The sequence below is a fragment of the Amblyomma americanum genome, chromosome 1 (assembly GCF_052857255.1).
Source record: "Amblyomma americanum isolate KBUSLIRL-KWMA chromosome 1, ASM5285725v1, whole genome shotgun sequence".
In the NCBI taxonomy this organism is placed as follows: domain Eukaryota; kingdom Metazoa; phylum Arthropoda; class Arachnida; order Ixodida; family Ixodidae; genus Amblyomma; species Amblyomma americanum.
The window spans coordinates 346,628,286-346,655,930 of NC_135497.1; the positions used below are offsets into that span (position 1 = coordinate 346,628,286).

Below are 27,645 nucleotides of genomic sequence, written 5' to 3' on the forward strand. Positions count from 1 at the left end.
ACTCGTACTCCTTTATCAGAGGTGGAGACTTGAATCACAAGGCCTCCGCTGCGGTCATCGTTCTAAAATTTTTCCCAGTACCTTTTCCATGTTCTGCATAGGACTACAGTCTGTTTTTTTGTTTTTCAACGAATGGCTTCACCTCTAATCCCGTGCCTTTTTACCCGGCGTTTAAAGCATTATTTCCCCATTCCGGTTTCTTGCATCTTTGCTGTATAGTTTTCTAGTTCTTTTATGCAACATCGAGTCAATGCCATTTCTGCACCAGCATTTCAGTACATTAACTGCCCATCTTTTTTCGTCCATCTCCCTAGGAGTTCTAACTAAGATGTATTACTTTGTGCTGCCCGCGCTTAGAACGTGCACAGGAACTTACACTACAAGCGCCGCCCCGTGGCGTTCCCAAAACTCTAGTCTATCCCACTGTGTCACCCGATAGCGCCATCCACACCGGCCCTCTCATTGTATAATAGAGAATGGAGTGTGGGAAATTTGTAAGGAGGAAAATTTACCAAGACATTGCAATGTACGCAGGAATATGTGAAGTACACCTTTTTTGAGGTGTTTTGTAGACACTTCAAGGAATCTCTTGAATCTCTCTAAGGTGAGATTGATTTTTCACGGATGAAGTGAAGAAATTTCACTTCCTACAAAAAGGAGAGAACGTTTATGAAGAAAATGGAGGGCATTTGAAATTCTTTTCAGTAACGATTAGCAGGGAAGAACAAACAATTACCGCTTTACATTCTTCATGTCTCTTTTGGAAGACTTCGCAAGTGATGTCCTTGAAGTTTTTGTCTTAGCTTTTGGCGGAGGCTTCCTGAAAGCTCTAGTGGTCATGTGTGTTTGACAGACTACTTCTGTTCTATGCTCTCATGTATACATGTTTAACAAAGGGGCAGTGTTACTCTGCTCTTCCCGTCCCCTTGTCTTAAACGTTGCGCTATTTTCCGTTTTTCGCTACCTGGAGATGATGTAACTAACATTGATGTCAACACGCATTCAGCACAGGTGCGTGGTTTAGCTTGGTAAGGAGCTTGAGCTCAGTAAGCTTCTCAACTTTTATGATGTTCAAGTGTGAAATGTCCGCGCGCAAAGGTTTCACGGCGCAAAGATTAACCCGAGGTGCACTCTTTAGACTGCCGCTCGTGGCGGCATGAAAAAAGCAGCAATATATGAAAAACTATTTTGGTACTCTTTTGATTTTTTTCCTTTTCCGCATATGTTTCGTCGACTTTGATCTGGTGCGCTTGTACTGTAGCCCGCCATTCCTCCCTGCGGCCTTCTTCTAGGTCACCCCTCCACTTCCCCTTTTTCTCTTCATAACCAAAGAAAAAAAAAAATATATATATATATATATATATATATATATATATATATGAAGGAAGGCAACAGTCTCCGAAACCAAGGTGCTTAGTGGGATATTTCTTTTTTTATATGTAGTGCTAATTAGTGGGAGAATAATGTTCGAATAATCTGTCGCTTAAGGAAAATTACTTATCAGGGAACAGAAAATACAACCATGCCGCCGGTGGGATTCGAGCCCACGACCTCCGAATACCGCGTCCGGTGCTCTTACCAACTGAGCTACGGCGACGGCTGTTCAATCTGCTGTTTTCTTGGGTATTTATGTTTAACGGGTGTAAGTGAACCTTTAGAGTATTCACCAGCGCCACCCTCGACCATAGCGGTGGACGTAGCACGTCCTGTAATACTGCGAGTGTGAGGTAGAACGTCATCTAACGGCGAGGGCGGATACTGTGCGAGAGCCCTCTTATGCTACCTATGGCAACAAGACTGCCAGAGCAGAGACCCCTGTTATGCTATTAGCAGACAATGTAAAGGAAATGAAGGGCTTGTTTGACAAACATATTAAGGAAGCCAACAGTCACTGAAACCAAGGCGCATAGGGGAATGTTTTAAATTTCAAAAATTTGTAGTGCCAATCAATCGGCTTAAAGAAAATTGCTTATAAAGCAGCAGAAAAAACAACCATGCCGCCGGTGGGATCCGAACCCACGGCCTCTGAATATCGCGTCCGGTGCTCTTACCAACTGAGCTACGGCGACGGCTGTCCAATCTGCTGCTGTCGTGGGTATTTATGTTTACTGGGTGTAATCGAACCTTGAGAGTGTTCACCATCGCCCCCCTCGACCATAGCGGTGGACGTAGCACGTCCTGTAATACCACGAGTGTGACGTAGAACGTCATCTAACGGCGAGGGCGGATACTGTGCTGGAGCACTCTTATGCTACTTATGGCAACAAGACTGCCAGAGCCGAGACCCCTGTTATGCTATTAGCAGACAAGGTAAAGGCCGAGACCCCATGTTATGCTAATAGCATAACATGGGGTCTCGGCTGTGGCAGTCTTATTGCCATAAGTAGCATAAGAGGGCTCTCGCACAGTATATATATATATATATATATATATATATATATATATATATATATATATATATATATATATATATATATATATATACTGTGCGAGAGCCCTCTTATGCTACTTATGGCAATAAGACTGCCCCAGCCGAGACCCCATGTTATGCTAATAGCATAACATGGGGTCTCGGCTGTGGCAGTCTTATTGCCATAAGTAGCATAAGAGGGCTCTCGCACAGTATATATATATATATATATATATATATATATATATATATATATATATATATAATTGTGAAGAAGAAGAAGGGCATCATCCTATATTTACTGAGGAAAACAAGAACAGGTAGCCACACTGCCATCGCTCGGACCGAGCACCTGCTGATCTGAGCAGACGAGAGACTCGGTCCCCGCCGTGGTTTCGCCGCCGCCTCAGCATTAACCTAAGCCACTGGTACATTTGTTGGAGGTTCGGTTTGGCATCCCCGTACCACGCTGGATCTGCGCAACTGCACGCTACCGACCCCCGCTATGCCCGCTATGCCTGAAGCCACCCACCACCAAGCCGTGCAGGTTGGCTCACCAGTCCTCTGTTCCGGCTTCCTCCGGCAGCGAGACCCGGCACTCTTCAGCGGTACTGACGATCATGACGCTGAAGACTGGCTCACATCATATAACAAGTAGGACGATACCACCAAGTTGAACAATGTCATCTTTTATTTGACCGGCGTTGCCATTCTGTGGTTTAGAAACCACGAAGCTGACTTCCCCACGTGGACTGCTTTTAAGGCGAACCTCGCCGAAGTGTTCGGACGACCTGCTGTGCGCAAGCTACGCGCCGAACACCGCTTGCGCGAGCGCTCTCAGCAGTCGGGTGAGAGTTCGCCAGCTACATTGAAGACGTGGTCAACCTGTGCTCGAGCGTATACGCCCAGATGTCCGAGGCGGACAAGGTCAAGCATATTCTGAAAGGCATCGAGGATGACGCCTTTCAGAGGCTGCTGTCGCGAGATCTCCGCACCGTTACCGAAGCCGTCAATTCCTGCCAGAGCTATGACGAGCTGTGGAAGCAGAGGCTCACCACTCGCCATCACGCAGCAGCTCCTGTCGATTCGCTTGCCGGCCTGTCGGCTGCACCCGACCACTCGCAACTGTTGGGGCACATCAAAGATTTTGTGCGTGAGGAAGTTGCACGTCAGCTGTCGCTTCTACCATCCCCCTCCGTGCAATCTCCATTCCTGGCGCCCGACCTTCGCACTGCCATAAGTGAACAAGTGGCTGAGGCCCTTCCACCGGTCCCTCCGCCCGCACCAGCACAGCCGCCCGCACCTGTCGCTACACCCCTGACATACGCTGCCACCGTCGCACGGTCGCGGCCGCCTAACTACCGCCCAACCTACGCTCCACCTCAAGCGTCTGTGCCTCAAGTTCCTCACCCTCTGAAGCCTTTTTTTCCGACCGCTTCGACAGTTCGGCAATCCCTGGCATACTAGTGACAATAGGCCTATTTGTTACTCTTGCGGACTGCCTGTTCATGTGGCCCGGCTTTGCCGTCGTCGTGCGCCAATCTCCCCAGTTGCCGGATACTAGCCTCCTCCCAGTGACTACTCACCGCCAGCCGAGCCGCCATAAACTTGCCCGCTTTCACCTGATCGCACCACCATCTCCACCCGGCGCTCACCTTCTCCTCGTCGCCGCTCCCTTTCTCCCATGCGTCGGCACCCGAATCTTTCGCAAGAGGCAAGCTAGACGCCGCAGTCCCTGAGGCGAGAACTGCGCCACCAGCGAAATGCCCAAGGCTTTAGTTATGTCCCGCCAATCTGATCGCCGTTTTCGTAGAGGGTATTTTTGTTCTGGCGCTTGTCGACACCGGTGCTGCTGTTTCTGCCATGGCCGCCTCCTTTTGCCGCTCCTTGCGAAAAGTGACTACCCCACTTTCTGGCTTCTCACTGCGCACCGCAAGCGCGCAGGCTATTGCGCCGCTAGCGGCGTGTACGGCTCGCGTCGTTATTCAGGAAATCCTCTACGTGATTGAATTCGTCAGTTTAGCAACCTGTTCTCATCAGATCATCTTGGGTTGGGACTTCCTGTCGCGCCATAACGCAGTCATCAATTGTGCTCGTGCTGAACTTGAGTTCTATGCGCTCAGCGGTTCCTCGCCGCCCAATGCCCCTTCTGGGGCTCCTGCCAAAGGCGTCGTTGCCGAAGACGCTGAACTGCCTGCCTGTTCTTCTGTTCTTGTGCCCATCGCTTCTGACCTTGTTCGCGACGGCAACGTACTTTTTACACCATCGCCCCTCTTTCTGTGGCGCAAGTACGTGTCCAATACCTTACAACCTCCTCACTCTGTCAGCTGGCCTTAGCGCGTTGTTCGTGACCAATCCATTTACATATGCTTCCGCTGTACGTCGCGGTGAGTGCCTTGGTACCGTGCAAATCATTGACTTCGTTCTCTACCGCGATGAAAATGACGATTCCCCGTCCCTTGACGTCGATGCCCTCAGCCCGCCGGTTCCTGCACCCGACACTTCGTCTCTAAACGTTTTCCTTCCCATCATCGATGCCTCTCTTCCTGCATCTCAACGAACTCAACTTCTCGCTCTGCTTCATTAATATCCCCCTTCGATTCCCACCAACCCGCTTTGACCCGCACGTCGACTGTCGCCCACCATATCGACACCGGTGACCACGCCCTTCTGCGTCAGCGCCCATATCGTGTCTCAGCCAGTGAGCGCCAAGTTACTCAAGACCAAGTTGACACTATGCTTCAGAGCAGCGTGATCCAGGCCTCACACAGTCCCTGGGCTACGCCCGTGGTCCTCGTGAAAAAGAAAGACGGCTCCATTCGTTTCTGCGTTGATTACCGCCACCTGAATAAGGTCACACGAAAGGATGTTTAATATTAATAATAATAATAATAATAATAATAATAATAATAATAATAATAATAATAATAATAATAATAATAATAATAATAATAATAATAATAATAATAATAATAATAATAATAATAACAATAATAATAATAATAATAATAATAATAATAATAATAATAATAATAATAATAATAATAATAATAATTGGTTTTTGGAGAAAGGAAATGGCGCAGTATCTCTCTCATATACCACCTGAATAAGGTCACACGAAAGGATGTTTACCCTCTTCCGCGCATTGATGATGCTCTGGACTGCCTTCGAAGAGCGGAACTCTTCTCTTCTCTCGACTTACGCTCTGAGTACTGGCAGGTCCACATGGCAGCCGACGACCGCCCTAAAACCGTATTTGTGACCCCTCCTGGCCTGTATGAATTTACCGTCATGCCTTTTGCTCTCTGTAATGCTGCGGCTACTTTTGAGCGCATGATGGACAGCATTCTGCGTGGCCTGAAATGAAAGTCGTGCCTGTGTTATCTCCACGACATCATGATATTTTCGCCCGACTTTGCCACTCATCAATCCCGACTGAAGCACGCCTTAACATGCCTTACGGACGTCGGCCTTCAACTGAACTTAAGAAACTGTCGATTGGCTGCTCGTGAGCTGACAATTTTAGGCCACGTTGTGTCAAAAGAGGGCGTCCGCCCTGACACAGCCAAACTTCATGCTGTGATTGCGTTTCCAAAACGTACTTGCATGGAAGAACTGCTCAGCTTCCTAGGCCTCTGTTCCTATTTTCGACGTTTTATTCGCAACTTTGCGGCCATTGCTGCCTTTGTAAATCATCATCTCGGCAGCAATGTGGATTTTTCGAGTTGGTCGCCTGCCTGCGACGACGCCTACAACACCTTGCGCAGTCTCCTCACGGCATCACCCATCTTGCGTCACTTCGACTCGCAAGCCCAACTGAAGTACACACGGACGCCAGTGACATTGTCCTCGGGGCTGTGCTCGCCCAACGCAAGTCTTGATTCCAGGAATATGTGGTTGCTTACGCCAGCCGCACCCTCGTGAAATCTGAATACAACAACTTCGTGACGGAAAAAGAGTGCTTGGCCATTGTCTGGGCTCTTGGAAAGTTTCGACCTTATCTCTATGGCCGTCCGTTTGATGTGGTCACCGACCACCATGCCCTATGTTGGCTTTCTTCGCTCAAAGATCCCTCCGGTCGCCTGGCTCGATGGGCTCTCCGTCTCCAAGAGTATACCATACGTGTCTTATATCGGTCGGGCGGCAAGCATCAGGACGCTGATCCCCTGTCCCGCTCCCCGATACCGGGTGAGCTTGCCAGCCTCTCCGCCCTCGAATCCTCTGCGCCTTCGCTCACCACCTGCTACATGCCTTCTGAGCAGCGTAAAGATTAATGGATTGCCTCTCTTCTTGACTTTCTCTCCGACCCATCTAAGCCTCCAGCATCCCGCTCCCTTCGTCGCCAAGCTTCACATTTTACAATTAGCGATGATCTACTCTATCGGCGCAACTATAACTCTGACGGACGGAAATGGCTTCTCGTCATCCCCCGACATCTCCGGTCCCAAATCTGCACCTGTTTCTACGCTGACCCGCAATGCGGCCACTCTGGAGTCTTCAAGATGTACAATCGCATCCGTCTCCGGTACTACTGGCGAGGCATGTATAATTTCATCCTCAAGTACGTCCGCTCCTGCCCGTCCTGGCAACGCCGTAAGCAACTGCCTCATCACTCTGCTGGACAGTTGCAGCCACTGCAGTGTCCTCCTTGCCCCTTCGACCGTGTTGGCATCTATATATGCGGCCCTCTGCCATACACCGCTGCTGGCAACCGCTGGGTCATTGTTGCCATTGACCACCTGACCCGGTATGCAGAAACCGCCGCGCTCCCAGCTGCTACAGCTCGTGAAGGGGCGTCCTTCATTTTGCAGCGCTTTATACTTCGCCACGGTGCTCCTCGTGAACTCCTCAGTGACAGAGGACGCGTATTGTCTGATGTCGTTAAAGCTCTACTCGCCGAGTGCAATATCGTTCATCAGACTTGTACAGCCTACCATCCGCAAACAAGCGGTCTAACTGAGCGATTTAATCGCACTCTAAGCGACATGCTGACGATGTACGTTGCTGCCAACCACACGAACTGGGACCTCGTTCTACCCTATATTACGGACGCCTACAACACTGCTACTCAGTTCACCATCGGTATCTCCCCATTTTTTCTGCTCTACGGCCGACATCCACCCGCTCCAATCGACACAGTTCTTCCATACCGCCCTGGCTCACCTGAGTGTACAACTATTTCTGAAGCTGCCCAGCACGCCGAAGACTGCCGCCAGATTGCACGGTTGCTCACGGCAGACACTCAAGGGCCCCAGAAACAGCGCCATGACGACGGTCAGCTTGATCCGGATTTCCCACCTGGTTCACGTGTCTGGCTGTGGATTGCTTCCACTGCTCCCGGCCTCTCAAAGAAACTTCTTTCGCAATATTATGACCCCTACCGCGTCCTGGGGCGCACATCCTCCGTGAACTACCTTATTGAGCCCCTCACACCGTCTTCCGATCTTCGCCGACGTGGTCGCGAGACTGTGCATGTCCAACGACTCAAGCCATGACCCGGTTGTCTTGTCGGCACCCTGAGTCGCCAGGATGGCTCCTTTTCTCCTCGGGGACATTGCGAAGAATGAAGGGCATCATCCTATATTTACTGAGGAAAAGGAGAAGAATATGTAGCCGCACTGCCATCGCTCAGACCGAGCGCCTGTGCCTGCTTACTTGAACAGACGGAAGACTCTGTCGCCGCCGTGGTTTCGCCGCCGCCTCAGCATTAACCTATACCCCGTTATAATATATATATATATATATATATATATATATATATATATATATATATATATATATATATATATATATATATATATATATATATATATATATATATATATATATATATATATGGGCATGTTCAGATAAGAACGGTAATCGAGGTCCCATGATCATTTTTGTTTTCAATTATATTTTTATATGTGATGGGTAAATGTGTCCACACAAAGGAATGAACCTTAGTTTTGCAAGGAACTTTGTAGTTTTCTCGGAAAAAAATCGTATGTCACAAGAGGTGGAGAATGTCGTTTTTGCCACTTCTCAAAGTTGCAAGTTTGGAGCATCACTGCATGCACAATAAGTTGTTTTCGCGCATAATTATTTTTTCAGTACTTTATTACAACTTGTACTATACGAAGAAATAAAAACGTTTTCTTTCTCTGTCAATCTTCTGAGTAAAAAATCGCAAATTTCGCTTCCGGAGCTGTGCGGTGCCAAAAAGGCACTTTTCAGGGCAGCCTTAGGGCAAGATGCGTAAAGATCTCCCGGCTGAATCTTTTTCTCTGTATTTTTCAGCTACTTTTAATCACTTCAGGCAAGTTTTGTAGCTCTACACTTGGCCTATGTTTTTCAATATGGCCTCAAAATTGGCAGAAGTTCAAAAACGTCAAAAAAGTGACAACTTTGACTTGAATTTAAAAAAAAAACATCATCGAATTTTAGTAAAATTTGCCCTAATAATACTCAACATTTCATAATTCTAAGGCTTTAAAAAAGTATTGCAATATATTGTTTTAAAGTATGGAAATAAATACAAAACGGACTTTATGATTTCAATCCCTACGACTGCTCAGTATTCCCTCTTAGAATGCGCAATCGTCAGAAGCTGGTTTTAGTATTGGTATTTTGTAAGTAAATTTTAAACGCTACAGTTGCTGAGTTCATAAGTGTAATTTGTAAGCATTTTTTTCTATTACAATCAAAGGTCTAAAGCTCCTATTCGCTTTCGTACTGTTCTAACGGTGGGACCTAAATTACTGTAAGCATATTCCAACACGTTATTTTGGAGTGACGTGTGTGTTGGAGTAGTTTATGCAAACAATTAATGCACCCGTCGCACTTTCAAGGTGACTTTAACTGCTACCGCCGCTCCAGGGATGAACCGCGCTTTGCAGCCGCTCCTATAGCTATATAACGCCCGGCGCGACCCTGAAATTCACAGCATCATGTGTGCCGCCGCCGCACCGAGGCTTTAGCCGCCGCTATCATCTTTTCATCGCAACGCACCGAACGCCTAGCAGTTATGCCTCAGCCTTCGACCTTCGACCGAGATAACCCTTGTGAGCGGATGTTGTTCGGATCTCGAATTTTGTGTGTCGTTTTCCAGGCCTGGTAGACCCGGTGGGGTCGTTTTCTGTACTCACGTGTTTTCTCTGCGCTGGAGCGCTCCCTCGACAAGCATACTTGATATATCAGTCTCAGCTCGTACGCCAGACCGAAAGAACATCAGTGTCGACGGTGGGCAGCCTGTGTTAAAAATTCATTCATCTGTCTATCTCCTCTTTTTGGAAAAGCAGCTCTGGGCCCTGCATCCGTCACCTGCTCTTCTGTCTGGCGATAATCTCCGGAAGCGGTGAGCTTTTGCATTCATGAAGAGATTTCCGCGGCGAACGTTTTGTGCCGACTACTCAAAAAGGCACAAACAGAGAATTGAAAAAGGACGTAATTTTCGCAGTGTAAAGACACTCAATGTCGCTGCTCTCAAAAAAGTCCTACTTCCCGAAGAAGCTCTCCAAGTACGAGAAAGTGACTTCATCTGTCAGAATTGTTACCGTCGGTTCAAGGAAGACATAGATAATATGCAGGCAGAGTCAACCGAAACATTAGAAGAATTCCGCCCTGGGGAAGAAATCGTAGAAAATGTAAATTCAAGTGTCAGCCTTACCTCCGAAATCTCGCCCCTAAAGCCACCGAGCGCTCTAAAAAAACGCCTCAGACTTTCCTATGCAAAGCGAAAGCAGGAAGAGGTGGCAAGAGCTATGGTGACGAAAATACGATCGGGGATACAGGCAGCATATAATGTCCCAGAGACTTCGCGTGCGTCAGAAGAAAAGTGTGCGCAATGCAGCAGTTGGGAGGACAACCTACATGCTGCCTACAATAGGTGCACGTCCTTTCAAGAGCGTTGCCAGCTGCTGACACTGCTACCACGCAACCTAACCGTGAAATATGTGCAGGAAGTTATTCCAGAGGCAACGAGGTACGTTATCCAAAAATCGAAGAAGATGGTGGATGAGGAAGGCGTATGGTCAACACAGAAGAGATATACAAGATGTAAACTACAACAGGAAGACATTACCACCGTTTTAGAATATTACACCATGGATGAACTCGATTGCTCTAGACAGACTCCGAACAAAAAGGATGTTGTGAGAATCGAGAAAGAAGGAGAGAAAGAATGGATACCTAAACGCTTCATGACGCGGTCCTTGCGAGAAGCATTCCGACTCTACAAGCAAGCTCACCCTGCCTCCCAGGTTGGCCTCACAAAATTCATATCCTTGCATCCTAAGTGGGTGAAATGCTCGCCACAGTGGCAAGTGTGTGTTTGTGTGTGCTGTGCAAACTTTCAGTTGTGCCTCGTGGGACTGCAGAACGCGTCCGGAAGGTCGCTTTCTCCCGAAGATATGCAGAGCCTCTGCGTATGCCAGGAACCTACTGCGTCGTGTTTCCTTAGGAATTGTGAGCACTGTCCACAAGATGGCATTTTCACTTCGGAAAATTTTGAAATGAGCAGCGAGGACGAGGTGTTGATTGCTTCATGGGAATACGGTGAGCTCGTTAAAAAGACTCTGACCGCTTCATCATTTATGAGAGAATGTCTAAGAATAACCATGAAATGGATTCCAAACAACTATATTAGATCTGTGCAAGCAAGAGCACTACATGAAGAAAAACACAGCTGCAAGAGAGGTGCAATTGTTTTGCATTTTGATTTCGCCGAAAACTGGACAGTTGTGCTTCCAGACGCAGTACAAGCTTACCATTGGCAGAAAAAGCAGGTGACCGTGTTTACCTGCGTTGTCACGTCAAGAAAATCGACTCGGAACTACGCCGTAATTTCCGACGATATGTCTCATGATTCAGCTCATGCATGCTTGGCTCTGTCAAAAATCAAAGCACACCTCGAAGACAACGCGCCAATCTACACCAAGATAACATATGTGAGCGACGGGGCTCCCGCTCACTTCAAGAATAAATATCAGTTTCATGAGCTACAACGCAGTGAATGTCGAGAGACGAAATGGATGTTTTCGGCCACTGGACACGGCAAAAATGCTTGCGACGGCGTTGGTGGGCTTGTCAAACCTCGAGCATCACACCACAACTTGCGGAAGCCTGCAAGTGAGTCCATACAAACAGCCAGCGGCTTCGTAGACGCAATTTAAGGAACGCTAAAGAACATCACCATTCTAAAGCTCCCACAGAGGGAGCTTGCAGACTTTCGCGAAACGAAGAAGGAAGAATGGAAAATGGCAAAGAAAGTGCCTGGAGTTCAGACGCTCCATATGTGGAAGTACGTTCAAACAAATGAAGGCAGTGCATCCTACGTGGCCTCCACCGCTGCTTCGGAATGGAAGAGACTGTGATCTGTTTGTGCTTCGTGCTGGACAATATACTGTGCGCATACAGACTTCAACTGCTGCCGTTAATTTCTTGTTACGATTTTCTGAATTGCAATCTGCATATAAAGCGGCATCCCATTTGTAAATTGCGTTCCTATTAAAACTCGTCCTGATTAAAAATCTCGCAGATAAATTGTTCCTCTCCGAAGACGACGTTCTGTCTCCTGACATTGCCCTGTAGAACCTTTGAACACAGAGGTAAACTGATGCAGGTACGGAAACGTCGGCTTCAGAAATACATTAATATAAATTTTTATATATAAAATTTTTTCTAGGAACCCACAAATTATCTAATATTTTTAAAAAATTGATTACATACCAATGTACCTTACGATGATAAATTAGAGAATACAAAAAAAAACGTTTGACCGCCAGCAGTCAGTTCATCAGGTGAAATAACGGATTTATTCCCATTTTGACGCATTAAGAACGCCGCTAACAAGCGAGTAGAAGCTGTATAAACATTCAGGATGGTTCGCATATTGTGGTAATTGAAATGTAACCACGTTCAGTGAGTGCTAAGTCAAATTTCTGACAGTTACTATTTCTAAGAGGCAGTAATAAGCAATTCTAGGTAACAAAAACATAAACTCAGTTTTGCATTTATTTTTATACTTTAAAACAAAATAATGCAACACTTTTTTGGTGTTTTAAAATTATCGAGTATTGAGTATTATTAGGGCATTTTTTAATAAAATTCGATGATGATGTTTTTTTTTTAAATTCAAGTCAAAGTTGTCGCTTTTTTGAAGTTTTTGAACTTCTGCCAATTTTGAGGCCATATTGAAAAATATAGGTCAAGTGTACAGCTACAAAACTTGCCTGAAGTGAATAAAAGTAGCTGAAAAATACAGAGAAAAAGATTCAGTCGGGAGATCTTTACGCATCTTGCCCTAAGGCTGCCCTGAAAAGTGCCTTTTTGGCACCGCACAGCTCCGGAAGCGAAGTTTGGGGTTTTTTGACTCAGAAGACTGACACAGCAAGAAAACGTTTTTTATATTAATCGTATAGTGCAAGTTATAATAAAGTGCCGAAAAAATACTTATGCGCGAAAACAACTTATTGTGCATGCAGTGATGCTCCAAACTTGCAACTTTGCGAAGTGGCAAAAACGACATACTCCACCTCTTGTGACATACAATTTTTTTCCGAGAAAACCATGAAGTTCCTTGCAAAACTAAGGTTCATTCCTTTGTGTGGACACATTTACCCATCACATATAAAATTTAATTGAAAACAAAAAATGGTCATGGGACCTCGATTACCGTTCTTATCTGAACATGCCCATATATATATATATATATATATATATATATGGTGTCAAAGTCCCAGTAGGCTCTGAAACGTTGTTTTTTTTCAATTTGGTTGGTGTTTTCTAAATTAAATTTGTTCTTGAGTCTTGAGAAAGGACAGGCTCTGGCCGAAACGTCAACTCAAAATAAATCAATGGCTAAATGAAGCATTTCACAACTTTGCAATTTGCCTTTAGCACCCACATACGTTTATCTTTCTATACTGCAATATATATATATATATATATATATATATATATATATATATATATATATATATATATATATATATATATATATATATATATAAGCACACATATGAAACTTATCCTACCTGAAATTGTGTCCATATCGGCATTGTATTTTTCCTGGTCGTTGAACAAGAGCTGTAAAAAAAAATCTTTTACTTATCCGAGCGTCAATACAGTTTGTCAGTTTTAAACAAATTTTAAATGCCGTAGTTCCTCTTAGTTGTAGAGCCCGCAGCTATTGCTGCCGCTCTTTTATTTTTGCTGTTATTTCATGCCAGAGGCTTCTAGACGTTCTAAAAATGGCAACGACTAATTTTTGCCGTAAGGACTGAAGTGCAATACGGGATGAGCAATACTGGAATCAAAATTATAGATAACAATACTATATATTATCAGAATGCTAGCGCTTACAAGATCGCTGTGAGTGCAACACTAATTAAGACAATGCAACTTACTTCGAAGGTTAGCTGCTCCTGTTTAGTTCCAAACTTCTCAAAAAGCTTAACATAAGCCTTGTTAAGGGCCGCATGATTTCTATGATTTCTAGCCATAATCAGGCGGCAGGAAGAAAACACATTTTTGAAACGATGCAGAAATCAGTGTGCATTTAAATTTACAACGGGGGACAGAAGTTTCCCAGGGCGTGCCACCGCTGCCCAAAATCATCGCTGCGTCTGCAGCGTCACCTAATGTTCCGAGAATGGTGCGTTTATTCCGCCCACCAAGGGGTGCTTGTCTCTAAATGTCACTCGTGCTTCCCTATTGCTCGATGCGAGAGGTAGCACGCGCGAGGAGTCGACATGCTGGTGGGTACTGCTGCGATACGGGGCCGGCAAGCTACATTTATTTTCGATTTTACCAGCTGCTCGTTGCTCTGGGCTGGCGGTGTGTTGCTTCGAGTATCAAGCGAAGAACTGGAAGCCCATTCTTCGGACATTCTGAGACGACCGCCTCTCTCACAAGCATGCACACGGTGATTAAAAAAAAGCATAATGCCGTCAGTGTTTTTTTTTCGCGCTCGCTCACCCTGGGCAGTTCCGTCCCCGACGGAAGTGCCCAGGACGCGGAGCCAAAGGATCAAATGCATCGCGGCGTCACCACAGTGATCCAGTAGAGCAAAAATGGCACACACTACATTTCACGTGCCAAGGGGTGCTCATCAAGAAGTGTCTGCTTTGCTTTCCTCGGGCTTGGCGTGAGAAGCAGCCCACAAAGTGTGTCGACAAGATCGATTCAAGTATTTTACAGTGTTTTTATTAAACTGAGGTGGATGCCGAGCAGATGGAAGTATACAATAGATGACACAAGGTTCACAAGCTTGGTACGCTCGAAGAATGAAAACTTTCTCCCTGACTAAGGATGCAAGCTGCGGAGAAGTTGCGAAGCGCGGCTCGGTGAGGATACCGCAGTTCTCAAGCTGACCAATAGTTCAGTAGTTCTGCAGTTTATGCTAGTTAGTTGGCCATTTTGCTCAAGATTAACTACGCATGAGGATAACGACAGGGGAATGAGAGGCAGGCAAACAGAAGCTTTGATTTACAAGTGGCTTACAGCTGACTTGCAACAGTGTCGGAGTAAGTGCACGACACATAGCTATAAACGCACAACGCTCACAAAAGACGATTTTGCACCCGTCAACTTCATCGGAGCTTACCTCGCACCTTCGAATAATAAAGCTCTTCAATAGCCAGGAGTATTGATAGCGTCGGAAGGCAGACGTCATGATCATGCATGATTTAGTTTGCATAGACAGCCTCTCGAGGGAACATACGTACAAGTCTAGTTTGCAACTGCGTCGGTGGCATGGGACTGCAAAGTGCAGGTTACACTCTTATTTACTTCGACAGCAGAACCCTTTCACCAGTGCGAAAATGCGAGTACTTTTCCGCCTATCTGTCCCTGTCTGCCGCCTCGAAGCGTGAGGTCTCCACCCGCCAGCCACCTTCACACCGCCACCCTTGCCCACCTTTACTGCCCATAGCGCCGTCTACCACCCTCCACTTCGACTGTACCCTCCAGAAAGTCCTCCTACCACCAAAACATCTACCTTTACCCTCCACAAGGCCTCAATCCCACGACGGTGAAAGGGGGCGGCAAAATCGAATTCAAAGACGCATGTGGAAAGCCAGCTGCCCTCTAGAAACCTACCCTAAACCTTAAGGGCTGCCCACCTCTCCACTCCACCTTCGCCTCGAGAAAAATTTTGACGTGCGTGGAAACCTCGATCGGTTTGTAGTACGAGATTTTATTTGAGTAGTGGCGTCAAAGTAATAATCAAGTTATATCCAAATGCTTTCGAAGAATATTCGTGTTAAATGTCTTATTGTCCCTTATTTTTTTCTGCTGAATTAGTTGCATTTAACACACGTATATATTTATTTGTAGCCTGTGAGACCACCTTAAGGTTGCCTCTGTAAAAATTCTCTTGACGTTGTGACATAATTTAAGTACATACATGGAATACCAGCAACCTTTACATTCCCTTTTAGCCTGCGCTGTCCGTCACTGATTCTCCAGTTCTTTTCTCCGTAAGAACGCCTTCCGCAGCTGTGACGAAAAGCTCAACCTGAGCGTGAAGAGAGTGAGGGCTCAGGACCGAAAAACATACAACTAGCCATGACATGCGCCAGCAACGGAGCACCTTATCTTGTGCATTCGTGCTGAACTTCTGCAGCCGTACAATCAAAAGGATGACATCAGATATACCAGAAATATGAAATGTTTCATATCGAATTCTGCGACGCTCACGGCGAGGTACAAAGAGACGAAAAAAATGGCCGGCGGCATAGCACTGCTAAGCACGAAATATTGAGCGAAAGCACGCTCTTTTGCAGGGGGACACCACCACCACGTACGTCAAAGCGCGATGGAGTTGTCCACTGACCAAGAGAGGCAGTTACGCGTCTTTACTAAAATCAACGGAGACTAAACCGTCGGCTCGTTTGGAGAAAGGGAAAGGCGCATAACTGCATCAAGTTGTTGGTGGACGACAACGCCTACTTATAACGCAATTGAGGTGTTCACTGACACAGTGAGACGCCCTAGCTCCACAGAGGCTTCACACACACGGGCACAAAGTGCTGAAGCCCGAGGATTGCGGCTTGAAGTGCATTCGCACTAAAAAATAAACTCTCAAGCTTTCTCCCTTCCTCCGAGGCTAAGAGGCAGGAGGGGTAGATGCATGATGCCTTACCCGCTTCCCCTCTATTCCCTGATAATGCCCACTCCGAAACGCGCACAATCCAGGTACTTTACAAGCACATGAAACAAGGTCTCACGATTGACTGTTCCATTAGTCAAAGGATGAACGCCGAAGTTTGCGGTTAAAAGGTCCGACGGGGCAAGTAACGTCATTAGGCCTAAAAAAAAACTCCTTATAAACACCAACCGCGATGGCTTAGTGGCTACATGGCGTTCTGCCCCTCGAACAGGAGTTTCGGCCACGGCAGCCGTACTTCGATGGAGGCGGAATGCAAAAGACCACCATGTTCTTTGCTATCCAGCACGCGTTGAAGATCTCCAGGGGGTAGAAATTTTTGGGAGCCGAGTTCCCAGTACCTTAGTCATAGAAATCTTCCAGATGCTTGGTCTGCTTTTATTTGGTATAATGAACAGACAACGACCACTCTACCCAGCGAGAGCGTCCGCTTCCAAGCCTAATTGAGTCGCATGGCTATACATGATATTCTCGAGAGCACTAGCAGCTAGGCAATTTGACATCTCTTTCTGTGCGTCACCTTACTGTTCCCTTTTCTTTCTTTTTGGGCTTACCGCACAGCATATTGAAAACTCGTATAGTGGAGCAGCATTGAAATATCGTTGTTTGAACAAGATTCATTTGTTCAAAATGATTGTTTTTCGCAAAGAAATCAATGACCGAAAGAAATTACATTGGACTGCGACTTCCTCAAGGTTGGTCACATGCTTTGCTCTCTCTTCCTTCTAATGGGCTGTTGTACTTTTGCGTTTTGTTGTTAGATAGCTTGCTATCACTTCTTAGGTGCTTTGTAAATAGATACTCTGAACAGAAGATAACTGCACTGTAATAAATACCGCGCTCGGAAAGAGGCTTCATAGCGCCATGGAATGGTAGGCGTTTTCAGGCGTCATTCTTTCTTCTGATTCTTTGATTCCCAAGTAGCTTTAAATTCCGTTGCTATTTCTTTTGTACCTGTCAATAAAACATTTCCACCTTTATTACCATTTACACACCTTTCATGAGCGCGCATTTGGGCACCTCAGGAAACCAGTTCATCAGCCGAGCCTTCAGAGGTGAATGGGTGGCAAGGAAGATGCGAATAGAAAGGTATGCGAAGCTCGCAGACTACCAATGAAGGTGAGGTTGGGGATCAGGGGTCTCCCCTCAATGAGAGGAGTCTGGTGACCTCAGGGCAGGGCGCGATGTAAGGAGGCGAGGCGCGTTTGAGTGGTGGTCCAGGCAGTGCCTTAGCGTGTGTCAGGGATGTGTCATGATATGAAGCTGTCATCTGGCGATCAAGACAGGCAGTGTCAATGATATCAGTGGTAGAATGGGGTTGCAAACTCGTCATGAGGCCAATGCTCTGTGTGCGTGTGGTTTGTTTGTGTGTGCGCATGCGTGTGTGTTTAATTTTTGATATCGGCAAAGGGGCGGTGCATGTGCAATTCCCATACCCCATGCGTGTTTACGTACCTTAAACATCCTGTCTTCCACCATCTGGACGGCGATGCTATAGTAGCTTCCTATTGGCGCAATGGCGGCCGCGTAGACCCGCTTCTTACCCCGCGGGCCTTCCGACGACGAATAGTACACGTAGGCTGAGGTGACGTCCAAGCCAACGTTCCACTCCTGCTCGTTGCCCTCTTCGTACACCAGGATCTGAATCTGCTTTCTGCAGGGACGGGAAATGGAAGTCAACGCTAAGATTCACTTTCATATTAGTCCACATAAATTTGACGTATATTGGCACTGATGCCTAGGTTTTCCCCTTGCTGTACTTTTTGCTTGTAATTTCAGCCCAAGATCGAAGCTAGTGTATCGTACTAAAACCGGAAGCTGCTGATTATCGAAGATGTCAGAAGACGTTTTCAGCACCGCCCTGTTATTGTTTTATCTTACTTCGTTGTCGTATGTCGAACGAAAATGAGCTAATTTCTTGGTCTCAGCCTTTTTCGGAGGGTCCATGCGCATCGGAATTTTCTCGCTTAAGCCGGCCATTTTCGCGTTGCCTTCAGTTTCACTATTATTTGATTTTACTTTACACCATACATATTGCCAAAAGCTGTTCGGATCCATAGCCGGAGTCAGAGAATAGTCCAAGAGCGAGATACGTGCAGGCAATTACATTGTAGTTGTATGAAAACTGAAATATAGGCGGAAGACCAATATACAACAATGTACAAAATTACATAAATACGCATTTCATAGTGCTGACAGATGAACAAAATAAAATGAAACTAGAACACCAACCGAAATAGCAAAGTAAAGACGCCGGTCACAACGGCTGAAGGAGGTCAATAAAGTGCGTCTTTAGTGCACTAAAGACCTGATTTGACACGACAACCTTTCCGCCCCCAAACCGTGCATTCCCTAGACCTTCAGGCTGCCGCCGAACCGTTTGCTGCAGGGGGTTCTGTGTGGTGTCAAACGATTTGTCGTGTTGCGATGCACACGTCTATAAAAATTGTTAACTGATATAACAAGAAAATATACCGGATAGCGAGGGTGGCTGTAGATCAGTATAATATTGCAAAATCCATGGGGTAGATGGCGCTGCTTGTTTAGAAGGGATGTTTCCGGAAAGGAAATCCTGTGCATATTTTGATTTGGCCTTCTCCACATTTGCTGAGCACACCGATGTAAACAATTAAAGCTCCTGTAGTTAACGCTTTTAAGTAGAACGCTGAGGTAGGGTTGGCGGAGAATTTTTTTATTGCGAAAGCAATACTGCTCGAGGTTTCCGCTCTTGGCCGTCGTCCCGGAGAATCCACAATTGACATTTAGCGTGACCTATGTGTGACGTCATACCAGCTGCGGAAAAGCGAGGCCCCAACTCGGCTCGTCGCGATCGTCCCACCGAATCCTCCATGCTGCAGCTGCGCGCCGCTACCGCGAGGGGCGCTCGCTGTACGTTACGTCATGGCAGCTGTGGAAAAGCGGCCCCCAACTCGGCTCGTCGCGATCGTCCCAGCTAATCCTCCACGCGCCGCTGCCGTGGGGGAGGCGCTCGCTCTACGTGCCGTCATGCCAGCTGTGGAAAAGCGGCCCCCAACTCGGCTCGTCGCGATCGTCCCAGCGAATCCTCCACGCGCCGCTGCCGTGGGGGAGGCGCTCGCTCTACGTGACGTCATGCCAGCTGTGGAAAAGCGGCCCCCAACTCGGCTCGTCGCGATCGTCCCAGCGAATCCTCCACGCGCCGCTGCCGTGGGGGAGGCGCTCGCTCTACGTGACGTCATGCCAGCTGTGGAAAAGCGCCCCCCCAACTCGGCTCGTCGCAGTCGTCCCAGCGAATTCTCCACGGTATGTCGGATGATGTGTATAAGGTGAAGCTGCACCGATGTGCTGCAGCTAAGAAGCGGCGGCGTGCGGAAGAAACGGATGAAGAGCGGGAACAACGTTTAGCTAAACGCCGTGCATTTTGTGGGACTGATTCGATGAAAAACGATGTAAATGCGTGAGAAGGATTTTCGTGTAATAAATAAAAAGAGGAAAATGATGATATATAAAAGCAAGAAATAAATAAGTTGAAATCAAAGCATAAAAATATCAAGCAATAGAAATAAACAATAAAATAGAGGGGAAAGAGAGGAAACGTAAAGGCTTTCGCATTCCTGAAAGAAGTTAGGACGGCGCTAAAACGACAAAGACAAAGAGACAACGACCGGTTTGCCCTATTAAACATCAAAAACTGTTCACGAAATGCAGATCACAAGTTGTATATCAGATTCCTGTAAGCTGCGGTTTAGTTTACATAGGGCAAACCGGTCGCTGTTTTAATGAACGTGCCAGTGAACACTTGCGGAATGTGCGCCAACATCATGGAAGTTTCCTTGCAGATCGCTGCAAGACGTGCAAGGGGTGTAGTCCGGATCTGAGCAAAACAACTTTTTTGAAGAGCGGTAAAGACAGATTTGAGCGAGAAGTTGTGGAGGCATTTTTTATTAAGAAAGCGGGAAGCGCATGTGTTAGTAGGCCGTCCATTTCAATTAGTGACGCTGAGGTGGCGTTTCTCGAAGGCTGTCTTTAGGTTTCAACGTTTGCAAGTTTTCTGCATACATTGTTTTTCATCGATGTGTTTTATCGACCGAAAAGACGTTTGTGTAGAAACCAATATTGTAGCACTTTGACGCTGAGGGCTTTCTCAAAGGTTTGTAATTTTTGACGATAATTATAGTACATTGACGCTGGGAGGTTCCCCCGAAGGTTTAAGTTTTCATGTCCACCAAATTTTCCGCGTTTGTTGTTGGTCATTCTTTCATTTTCACTCTTTGTGTTAAATCACGATTGTTGAGTTTGCGCGCTGGTTTCTTTGCCCAAGCGTGTGTGTATCATTTGGATGATCAATTGCTTTCATGTGGGTTGCGCAATCATTTAATCTGGGGACTTATAAAGTAAGAATAATGCTGTTATCAAGTGGATAGTGCAGAAGGCGTCTCTGGTCTGTAAAAGTAGCGCCTACTTCCGATGTTCTGACTATTGAAGAAATTGCGTTTTGTTGTGTGATAAGCTTGTTGTGATACGGCTCAGTTGATGCATAAAATGTAGGGGTTTGGTGCAATAAACTTCAGTTGCAAGTTGGCGCCCGTCTTGTTGTGTTCGTGCCTCTTTGTCTTTGTCGTTTTAGCGCCGTCCTAACTTCTTTCAAGATATGAACCAACTAGCCCAAATCAAAGTACTTCTTTCGCATTCCACTCTTAAGCAGACTTAAGTGCACTCCTGATTTCTTAAGAAGCAGTGCAAGGTAGGCCCTCCTTCACCTCATGACTTAAGCAAAGGATTAAAGAGGATCCTTTTTATTTTCGCCAATAAACATACTCACCACCTCCCTGTGGTTCCCAGTGCATGCTATACGCACACAATCTTCAAGCATTGCATCCAGTTAACCTCGAGGATACTGATGCACAAATAGAAAAGATGAAACTTACAGGACGTTGGGCGCGAAGCAGAACATTCTTGCTGTCATGCCGTAAAAATATGGTGTTGGAAGAGTTGTCTCAAAATTCTTCATCCAGCCAAACTAGAAGGCGAAAAAGTATGGCTATTATGTTGTTTGTGGCAAAAAAAAATATTGCTGCAAACCTTGTTCGCGCTTGCGTTAAGAAAAAAATATTTGTGGACCAATTTCTGAGACTTCACTTTTAACCCACCATGCAATCCTGGACCCCAAGACCCGATTTCCGAGACAAGGGCTCGTAACGAACATGCCATTCGCCGTTACGCATGTGTCCAGATTAAGAGAAAAACCTAAACTGCGATGAGTTGAATGCAAAAATAGAGTGAAAGGCTTTCTCTTCTCGTATTTTGTCTCGCCTCGTGCAGCTCATGTATATATTGTTCAAAAGGGGATTCGATAACTTGTAAAAAAAAAAAAACATGCCGTTTCTCAGATTTGGCAAGTTGCAACAACTCTACTCCTTTATATTTTTTTCCCCAGCGTTCCAATGTTCCGGCAGTATCACGCTCTTACTCTGCGAAAGTAATGCGGGGATTTAAATTGTTAACGCACTAAACGACCGACATGCAAAAAAGTTTCAAGGGACGCGACATACATTTCAGGTAAACTTGGTTGCAATAAACCTATAAAGCAACCATGGAGTTTTAATTGAGAGTCGCATTTATCTTCAGCCCCGCAAGTGCAGAGGAATAGTTGCTGTAATTGTATGCGGACACTTCAACTGCACGACCAGTAACAACGGTTATGAATATAACCGGTGAGCTCCCAAATCCGTGGTAGTCTAGATCATGTACTGTAAACTTGGTAGCACCCTAGAGAGCGATATGGCTGCCAAAGCAAGTACATTGGGCTTTCAAAAAATGCCAGTCTCTCTCCTCATCGACAGTAGATGTAAGCATGAAATGCCTCGCAAGAAATGCGTAGCGCACTCTAATCTGCCTCAAAGTTGGAAGTAGCCGCACTGGCCTTGAGAATGATTTGTCCTGAGCAATGTTTCTATTCCTGAATGCCACGCACGGCTTCCTTTGCCGCTTTGTTGTGTAGTGACCGGTATTACCAGCGCCAGCCAAGTGGATGCCGAAGAGAAGGTGGCGTTTGTACAATCTGCACAGAACGCTGGGACGTTCGCCTGCAGTTAAACGCCGCGGCGGCCGCTAATTCGATAGCCTCATCGAGGCAACTGTAATAATTGTGGCCCCTTCGCGCGATTGACCACGACATAAAATGATATCATTGTTCTTAGTTGTTATTCTCCGAGCGTCCATTTCATCGGCTAATCTTTCTTCTGACTGGCGAGCGCCTCGTATCGTTCCTGTTCTCAACAAAGGCAACTCCACCCTCCCTCAGAATTATCGCCCCATTTCATTGCTATCATCATGTAAAATTTCAGAACACATTATTAGAAATTACGTAACTGAATTTTTAAATAGCAATGGTTTTATAACTGCACTTTAGCATGGTTTTAGGAAAGGTTACTCAACCTTAACTCAATTAACTTCAGCTGTGCACAGCTTCTTAGAAATACTCGATAGATCAGGCCAAGTAGATGAATTTTTTATTGTTTTCCCGAAAGCATTTCATCTTGTTTCACATAACAAACTAATTTGTAAACTCTAATTCGCTGGTCTACCTTCTTTAGGTTTTCTGCATAACTAAATGACAGAGCCCAGTTTGTGGTGATGGTGGTCCTTCCTCGCGCTCCCTCCTGGTAACATCTGGAGTCCCTCAACGAGGCGTCCTTGGTCCGTTATTATTTAATATCTATATAACGATATTTTTAATGTTATCACAAAATCAGTTCAAATTAGGCTGTTCGCTGAAGACTGCGTTTCAGTCACAGAAATTAAAATTCCGGAGGTCCAAGTAGTGCTTAACTCAAACCCACAGCATTAACGATTGCTTTTGCAGACACGATATGAAACTAAATTCTGAAAAACAGTTTTAATGAGAATAACTTACAAAATAACAGTCTATCTTATCAGTACCACCTATCATCACGTTTGCTATCAGAATTAACACAGTACAAGTACCTTGGTGTAAGAATAACTAATACCTTAAGTTGGAATGCTCACATTTCTAACATTTGTGCATCATGCTTCCTAAACTTTGTTACCTTGGATATCAATTAAAACGAACCTCTTCCGCAACAAAGCTTTTAGCTTATACATCAACCATTTGACCAAAATTAGATTATGCTTTTACAGTGTGGGATCCTTTCACTAGAACTAATATCCATGCGTTAGAAATGATTCAGCGAAAAGCACTTCGGTTTATTTTTTTCTAAATTCCGCACTACCGATTTCCCTACAGCTTTAAATATTGTTAATGGCATACAAACACTGGAAAATCGAATAAAGCTTTTGCGCCTACAATTTTTCTTTTTGTATAAAAATAACAAGTTATCAATGAACCAGGACCCTTACTTAAAACCACTAGTGACGCGATTAACGAGACATCGTCACGGCCAGTCCTTAACACCTTATCGTGCCAGAACCAACTTGTATAAATATTCTTATTTTCTCCGAACAATACCACAGAGGAACAAGCTTGCTTTGAGTGGAATATTAGGCACTGATAGCATTGCCAATTTTAACGAAGACTTTTGAACGTTGTATGCCCAGGTCTGACGGAAAATTGCTGTCAATTTACCTAAAGTTTGTTGCAATCATGCATGTGCTGTCTTATGTTTGTTTATTTTTTATTTGTGTGCTAAATGCTACCTTGCCTAGTATCTCGTTTTATTTCCCCTCCTGCCTGGGCCTACCAAGGCTGGCAGTATTGAATAAATTAAAATGAAATGAATAAAATGACCTGTAGCGCGTGCTGGCGCCACCTCTTCTTCAGCACTTGGCCAACATTGGTCACGAGTCTCGCTGCAGGTGCTTTCAGTGCCTCCGCTTTCAATCGCTTCTCTATACTTTTTTAAACAGCGCAAAGAGGTGGACGCAGAAGGGACACACAAGACACATACAGCGCTGGCCCAGTGCTCCATGTGTCTTGTGTGTCCCTGTCTGCGTCCGCGTCTTTTGCTCTTTTTAAAACAAGTATGAACCACCATCTAGCCCGCACGTCTACCCTTGTAAGCTTCTCTATACCGTACTGTATTCGTAGAGACCGAAATTACGCACTTAGGCCAGAGCGTTCAATGCGTCTCGCTGTTTGAAGCGTCATAGCTCCCTCCCGCGGTTCAGCGGCGACCACCGTGGTGGCTCAATGTTTAGAACGCCGGGCTGTTGAGACCTAGGACGGGGATGAAATCATGCACGGCCCCGGCGGTCACGGTTTGGCGGAAGTGAACTGCAAAGCACGCCTATATGTTCTCCGATCATGTGTTCATGTGTTCATCAAGTTGATCAAACCTAAGTGGCCCAAATTAATCTTAAGCCGACAACTATGTTACCTCTTTGCCTCTTCCTTCACCGTTTCCCCGAAGGCGCGACTGAGGTGTCCACTGAGAAGTCAGCCAGCTGTTGCGCGTTTTTTTTTCAAAACCAATTCTTGCTCTTCCAGGGCCTTCGGAATAATCGATGTCGGTCGTACTCAGATTTCCTGGCTGTTTGCTCTCCTGTTTTGTGTTTTCAGTACATTTAGCAGCTATTCAGCGCAGTTCGGCCATCGAGTTACCAACGGCTGAGAGTGTTTTAGTGCGGCAGAGATTTAGAGCGCAGCTCTTATGCGCCCGTTTGTGGGTCGAGCCGCGTCGCCATCGGTATATTGTTCTAGAAGAGGTATAGTGTTCAAGAACACTGTACCATCGGTGTAAACGAACGCGAGGGTCGAGATAGAAGGGAGGAGAGCGTGGTGAGCTAGAGCGTCCTCCCCTCGTGGGTGGTTCTGCTGTGGGGTCGAATGTACCGCCGCTCGCTCATAGAAGACGCCATAGCGGTGCGTGCCACCTCACCACTGCATGGGCGAAGGTAAGGTGGCTAGGGGAGGAAACGTTTGTCTTCGCCGGCAAGCGCGCTCTCGCGCTGCTTCCTCGCAGTCGCGCCAGGCTCGGCTACGTTGGCGAGCGGCGCTGTGAAATGTGCTGCACGCGATAGATTGTCTGCGTCGGCATCGCCACTCACAGCGTTGTCTTCCAAGTATAAACCGTCTGCTTATAAAGCCTACATTGTTGCAGATTTTTGAACATATATCCATCCACTGCTACGACCACAAAGCCATCTTCATGACAATCAAAGACTAAGCGAAGTGTTGCTTGACGAAAGAGTGCACGCGGAAAATAAAGAGTGCTTTTCGTCTGCACGTATATATGAGTATCTCTCAAATTCTTTACCTCAACGTTTCGCAAAATCAAAACACCTACAGATCTGCGCTCAAAATTCGTAGGGATTGTCGTAATCGTACACAGAATTTTTTTCTTCCAAGCTCTCTTCTGTAACCGTTGGCTAATTGTTGGCCTCGCACGCTGTGAGGATTCACTGTTTCGCGTGAAATCTGAGAGCATGGCAGGAAGGCTACGGCTGGAAAGCTTTTGCATCATCTTCTTGTTTTCTGCGCCTCGCCTAGGCTTTTTTTCGCTGCTGTATATCCGGCCTTTCGCCTACTTACTCTAATGCCTTTCCCTTATTTCTAGCAGCTGCGTCCTCTCTCGCTCGGATCTTCATCCATCCCTTCTTTCTTGCAGACGGCTCTGTATCTCATAACAACGGCAAAGCGCTCAGGCTTGGCACAGGAATGTTACACCTTCTATAAAGTTTGTACTCACAGGGTAGAAGATATGAAGGCCTCTGTTGCCCTTGACGTCGATAAAAAGCTTGAGCAGGGGCAACGGCAGTGGCCTGTGCGGGTCCCAGACGTTCGAGGGCGAGACTCCCATGATTGCCGCTGTATTTTTCTGTTCTCAGACGAGCGAGCTTGCAGGTGATCAAGGAAGTAGCGTCAAACGCCGTCCTCTTCTCGGTTCGGTAAGGTGTGTAAGACGCGACTGCTCGAAACGGCCAGCCTTGCGAATATGAAGCGCACTGTGGTGGAAAGCAGCATTGCATGGGGTGTCTTTAGTGGTGTGAATATTCATCGCCAGTGTAGCAGTTAGTCACTGTATCGAAAGCCGCTACACCATTCAAATGTCAAAGGAATGATGCAAGCTTGCCATTCAATGGATGCCGCGTGACCTTCGTCATGGCTTCAGCGTGTGGTTTATGACCGTATTGACTCGCTGCCAGCGCGTGATCTGTGTTGAGGGTTAGCGATATAAGTTTGAACATAGAATGAGGCGGAGAGATGCAATATGGCGGTTAGTGTCTCTAGCGCATGCGGCAGTTTACAGTAACTTTCATACTTCATCCAACGAAAGGAACATTCACATAGGAACGTCAAATACTTTCTTAATCACCAACTGCGCAGTTCTCCGCGAACCCAGCACTGCTTGCGTAGTGATTTATGAGTACTGCCCTAGCAGCCCTGTGCAAGCCAGCTGGATTTCCCCTTCCCTAAAGAAGGCTATGCTGTCCTCACTGCCAACCGCTTTGTAGATGTGCGAGTTTCGTAATCCTATTCCTCAAACCAAGACGGCTCCTGGGATTCTTCGCAGCCAAACCTTAAAAAAGAAAAAAGAAATTGTAAGAAATGTGGAGAAAGCATAATCTCCACGCTCACAAAGCAGTTCAACGAGATGTTTTCGATAGCGGAATTTGAAACGTGAATTTGATTCACGAGTGCTTCATGTTTTATATTAGCGGTTAGCACGTTTTCTACTCGTGTTCGGTTTGATATAATGAACACAAGTCTGCACACAAACCGAAATAGCCTGGTTAAAGTAATTCTGCTCAATCTTTATTAAAATTTAAATTTTCTCACATATGATATAAATATGGTATGAAAATTAAAATATGATTTAAATTTTCTCACATATGAAGTACAAAAGAAGTTATCAGCGCCCAAGGCATGACTGAAAGGGATAAGCAAGCTTCAAAACTATTTCTTTGTCGCGGCTTGCAAGGTAGCAATGGTGAACCAGGATGAACCTATTAATTTTTGTGTCTCACAATTACAAAAGATAGATTGCTAACTAAAATTACAATATTTTATTTCATAATTGGGCTCAAAATAATTTTTGATACACACCCATGCTAGTTGAAGATGCTTTTCAATGGGTAAAGATGTCTGTTGTTTCCTTCTGCATCAGAAAAAGAAACAATATGAGTA

The 27,645-nt window shown here is 45.8% G+C and overlaps 1 protein-coding gene and 1 non-coding gene across 2 annotated transcripts in view; both read right to left on the minus strand.

Annotated features, from left to right (window-relative positions):
- The window catches only part of LOC144100095 (uncharacterized), a 33,650-nt gene extending 7,065 nt beyond the window's left edge, over positions 1-26,585 (minus strand). The window contains exons 1-4 of the mRNA XM_077633136.1: positions 26,207-26,585; positions 21,467-21,558; positions 18,015-18,213; positions 13,426-13,477 (exon numbers count right to left, since the gene is read on the minus strand). Of these exons, the coding sequence (XP_077489262.1) occupies positions 13,426-13,477; positions 18,015-18,213; positions 21,467-21,558; positions 26,207-26,317 (454 nt within the window). The 5' untranslated portion in view covers positions 26,318-26,585. The remainder of the gene's footprint in view (positions 1-13,425; positions 13,478-18,014; positions 18,214-21,466; positions 21,559-26,206) is intronic.
- TRNAP-CGG (transfer RNA proline (anticodon CGG)) lies at positions 1,524-1,597 on the minus strand. Its single transcript has one exon. It is a non-coding gene; the product is annotated as a tRNA-Pro (tRNA).
- Positions 26,586-27,645: the final 1,060 nt, after the last annotated feature.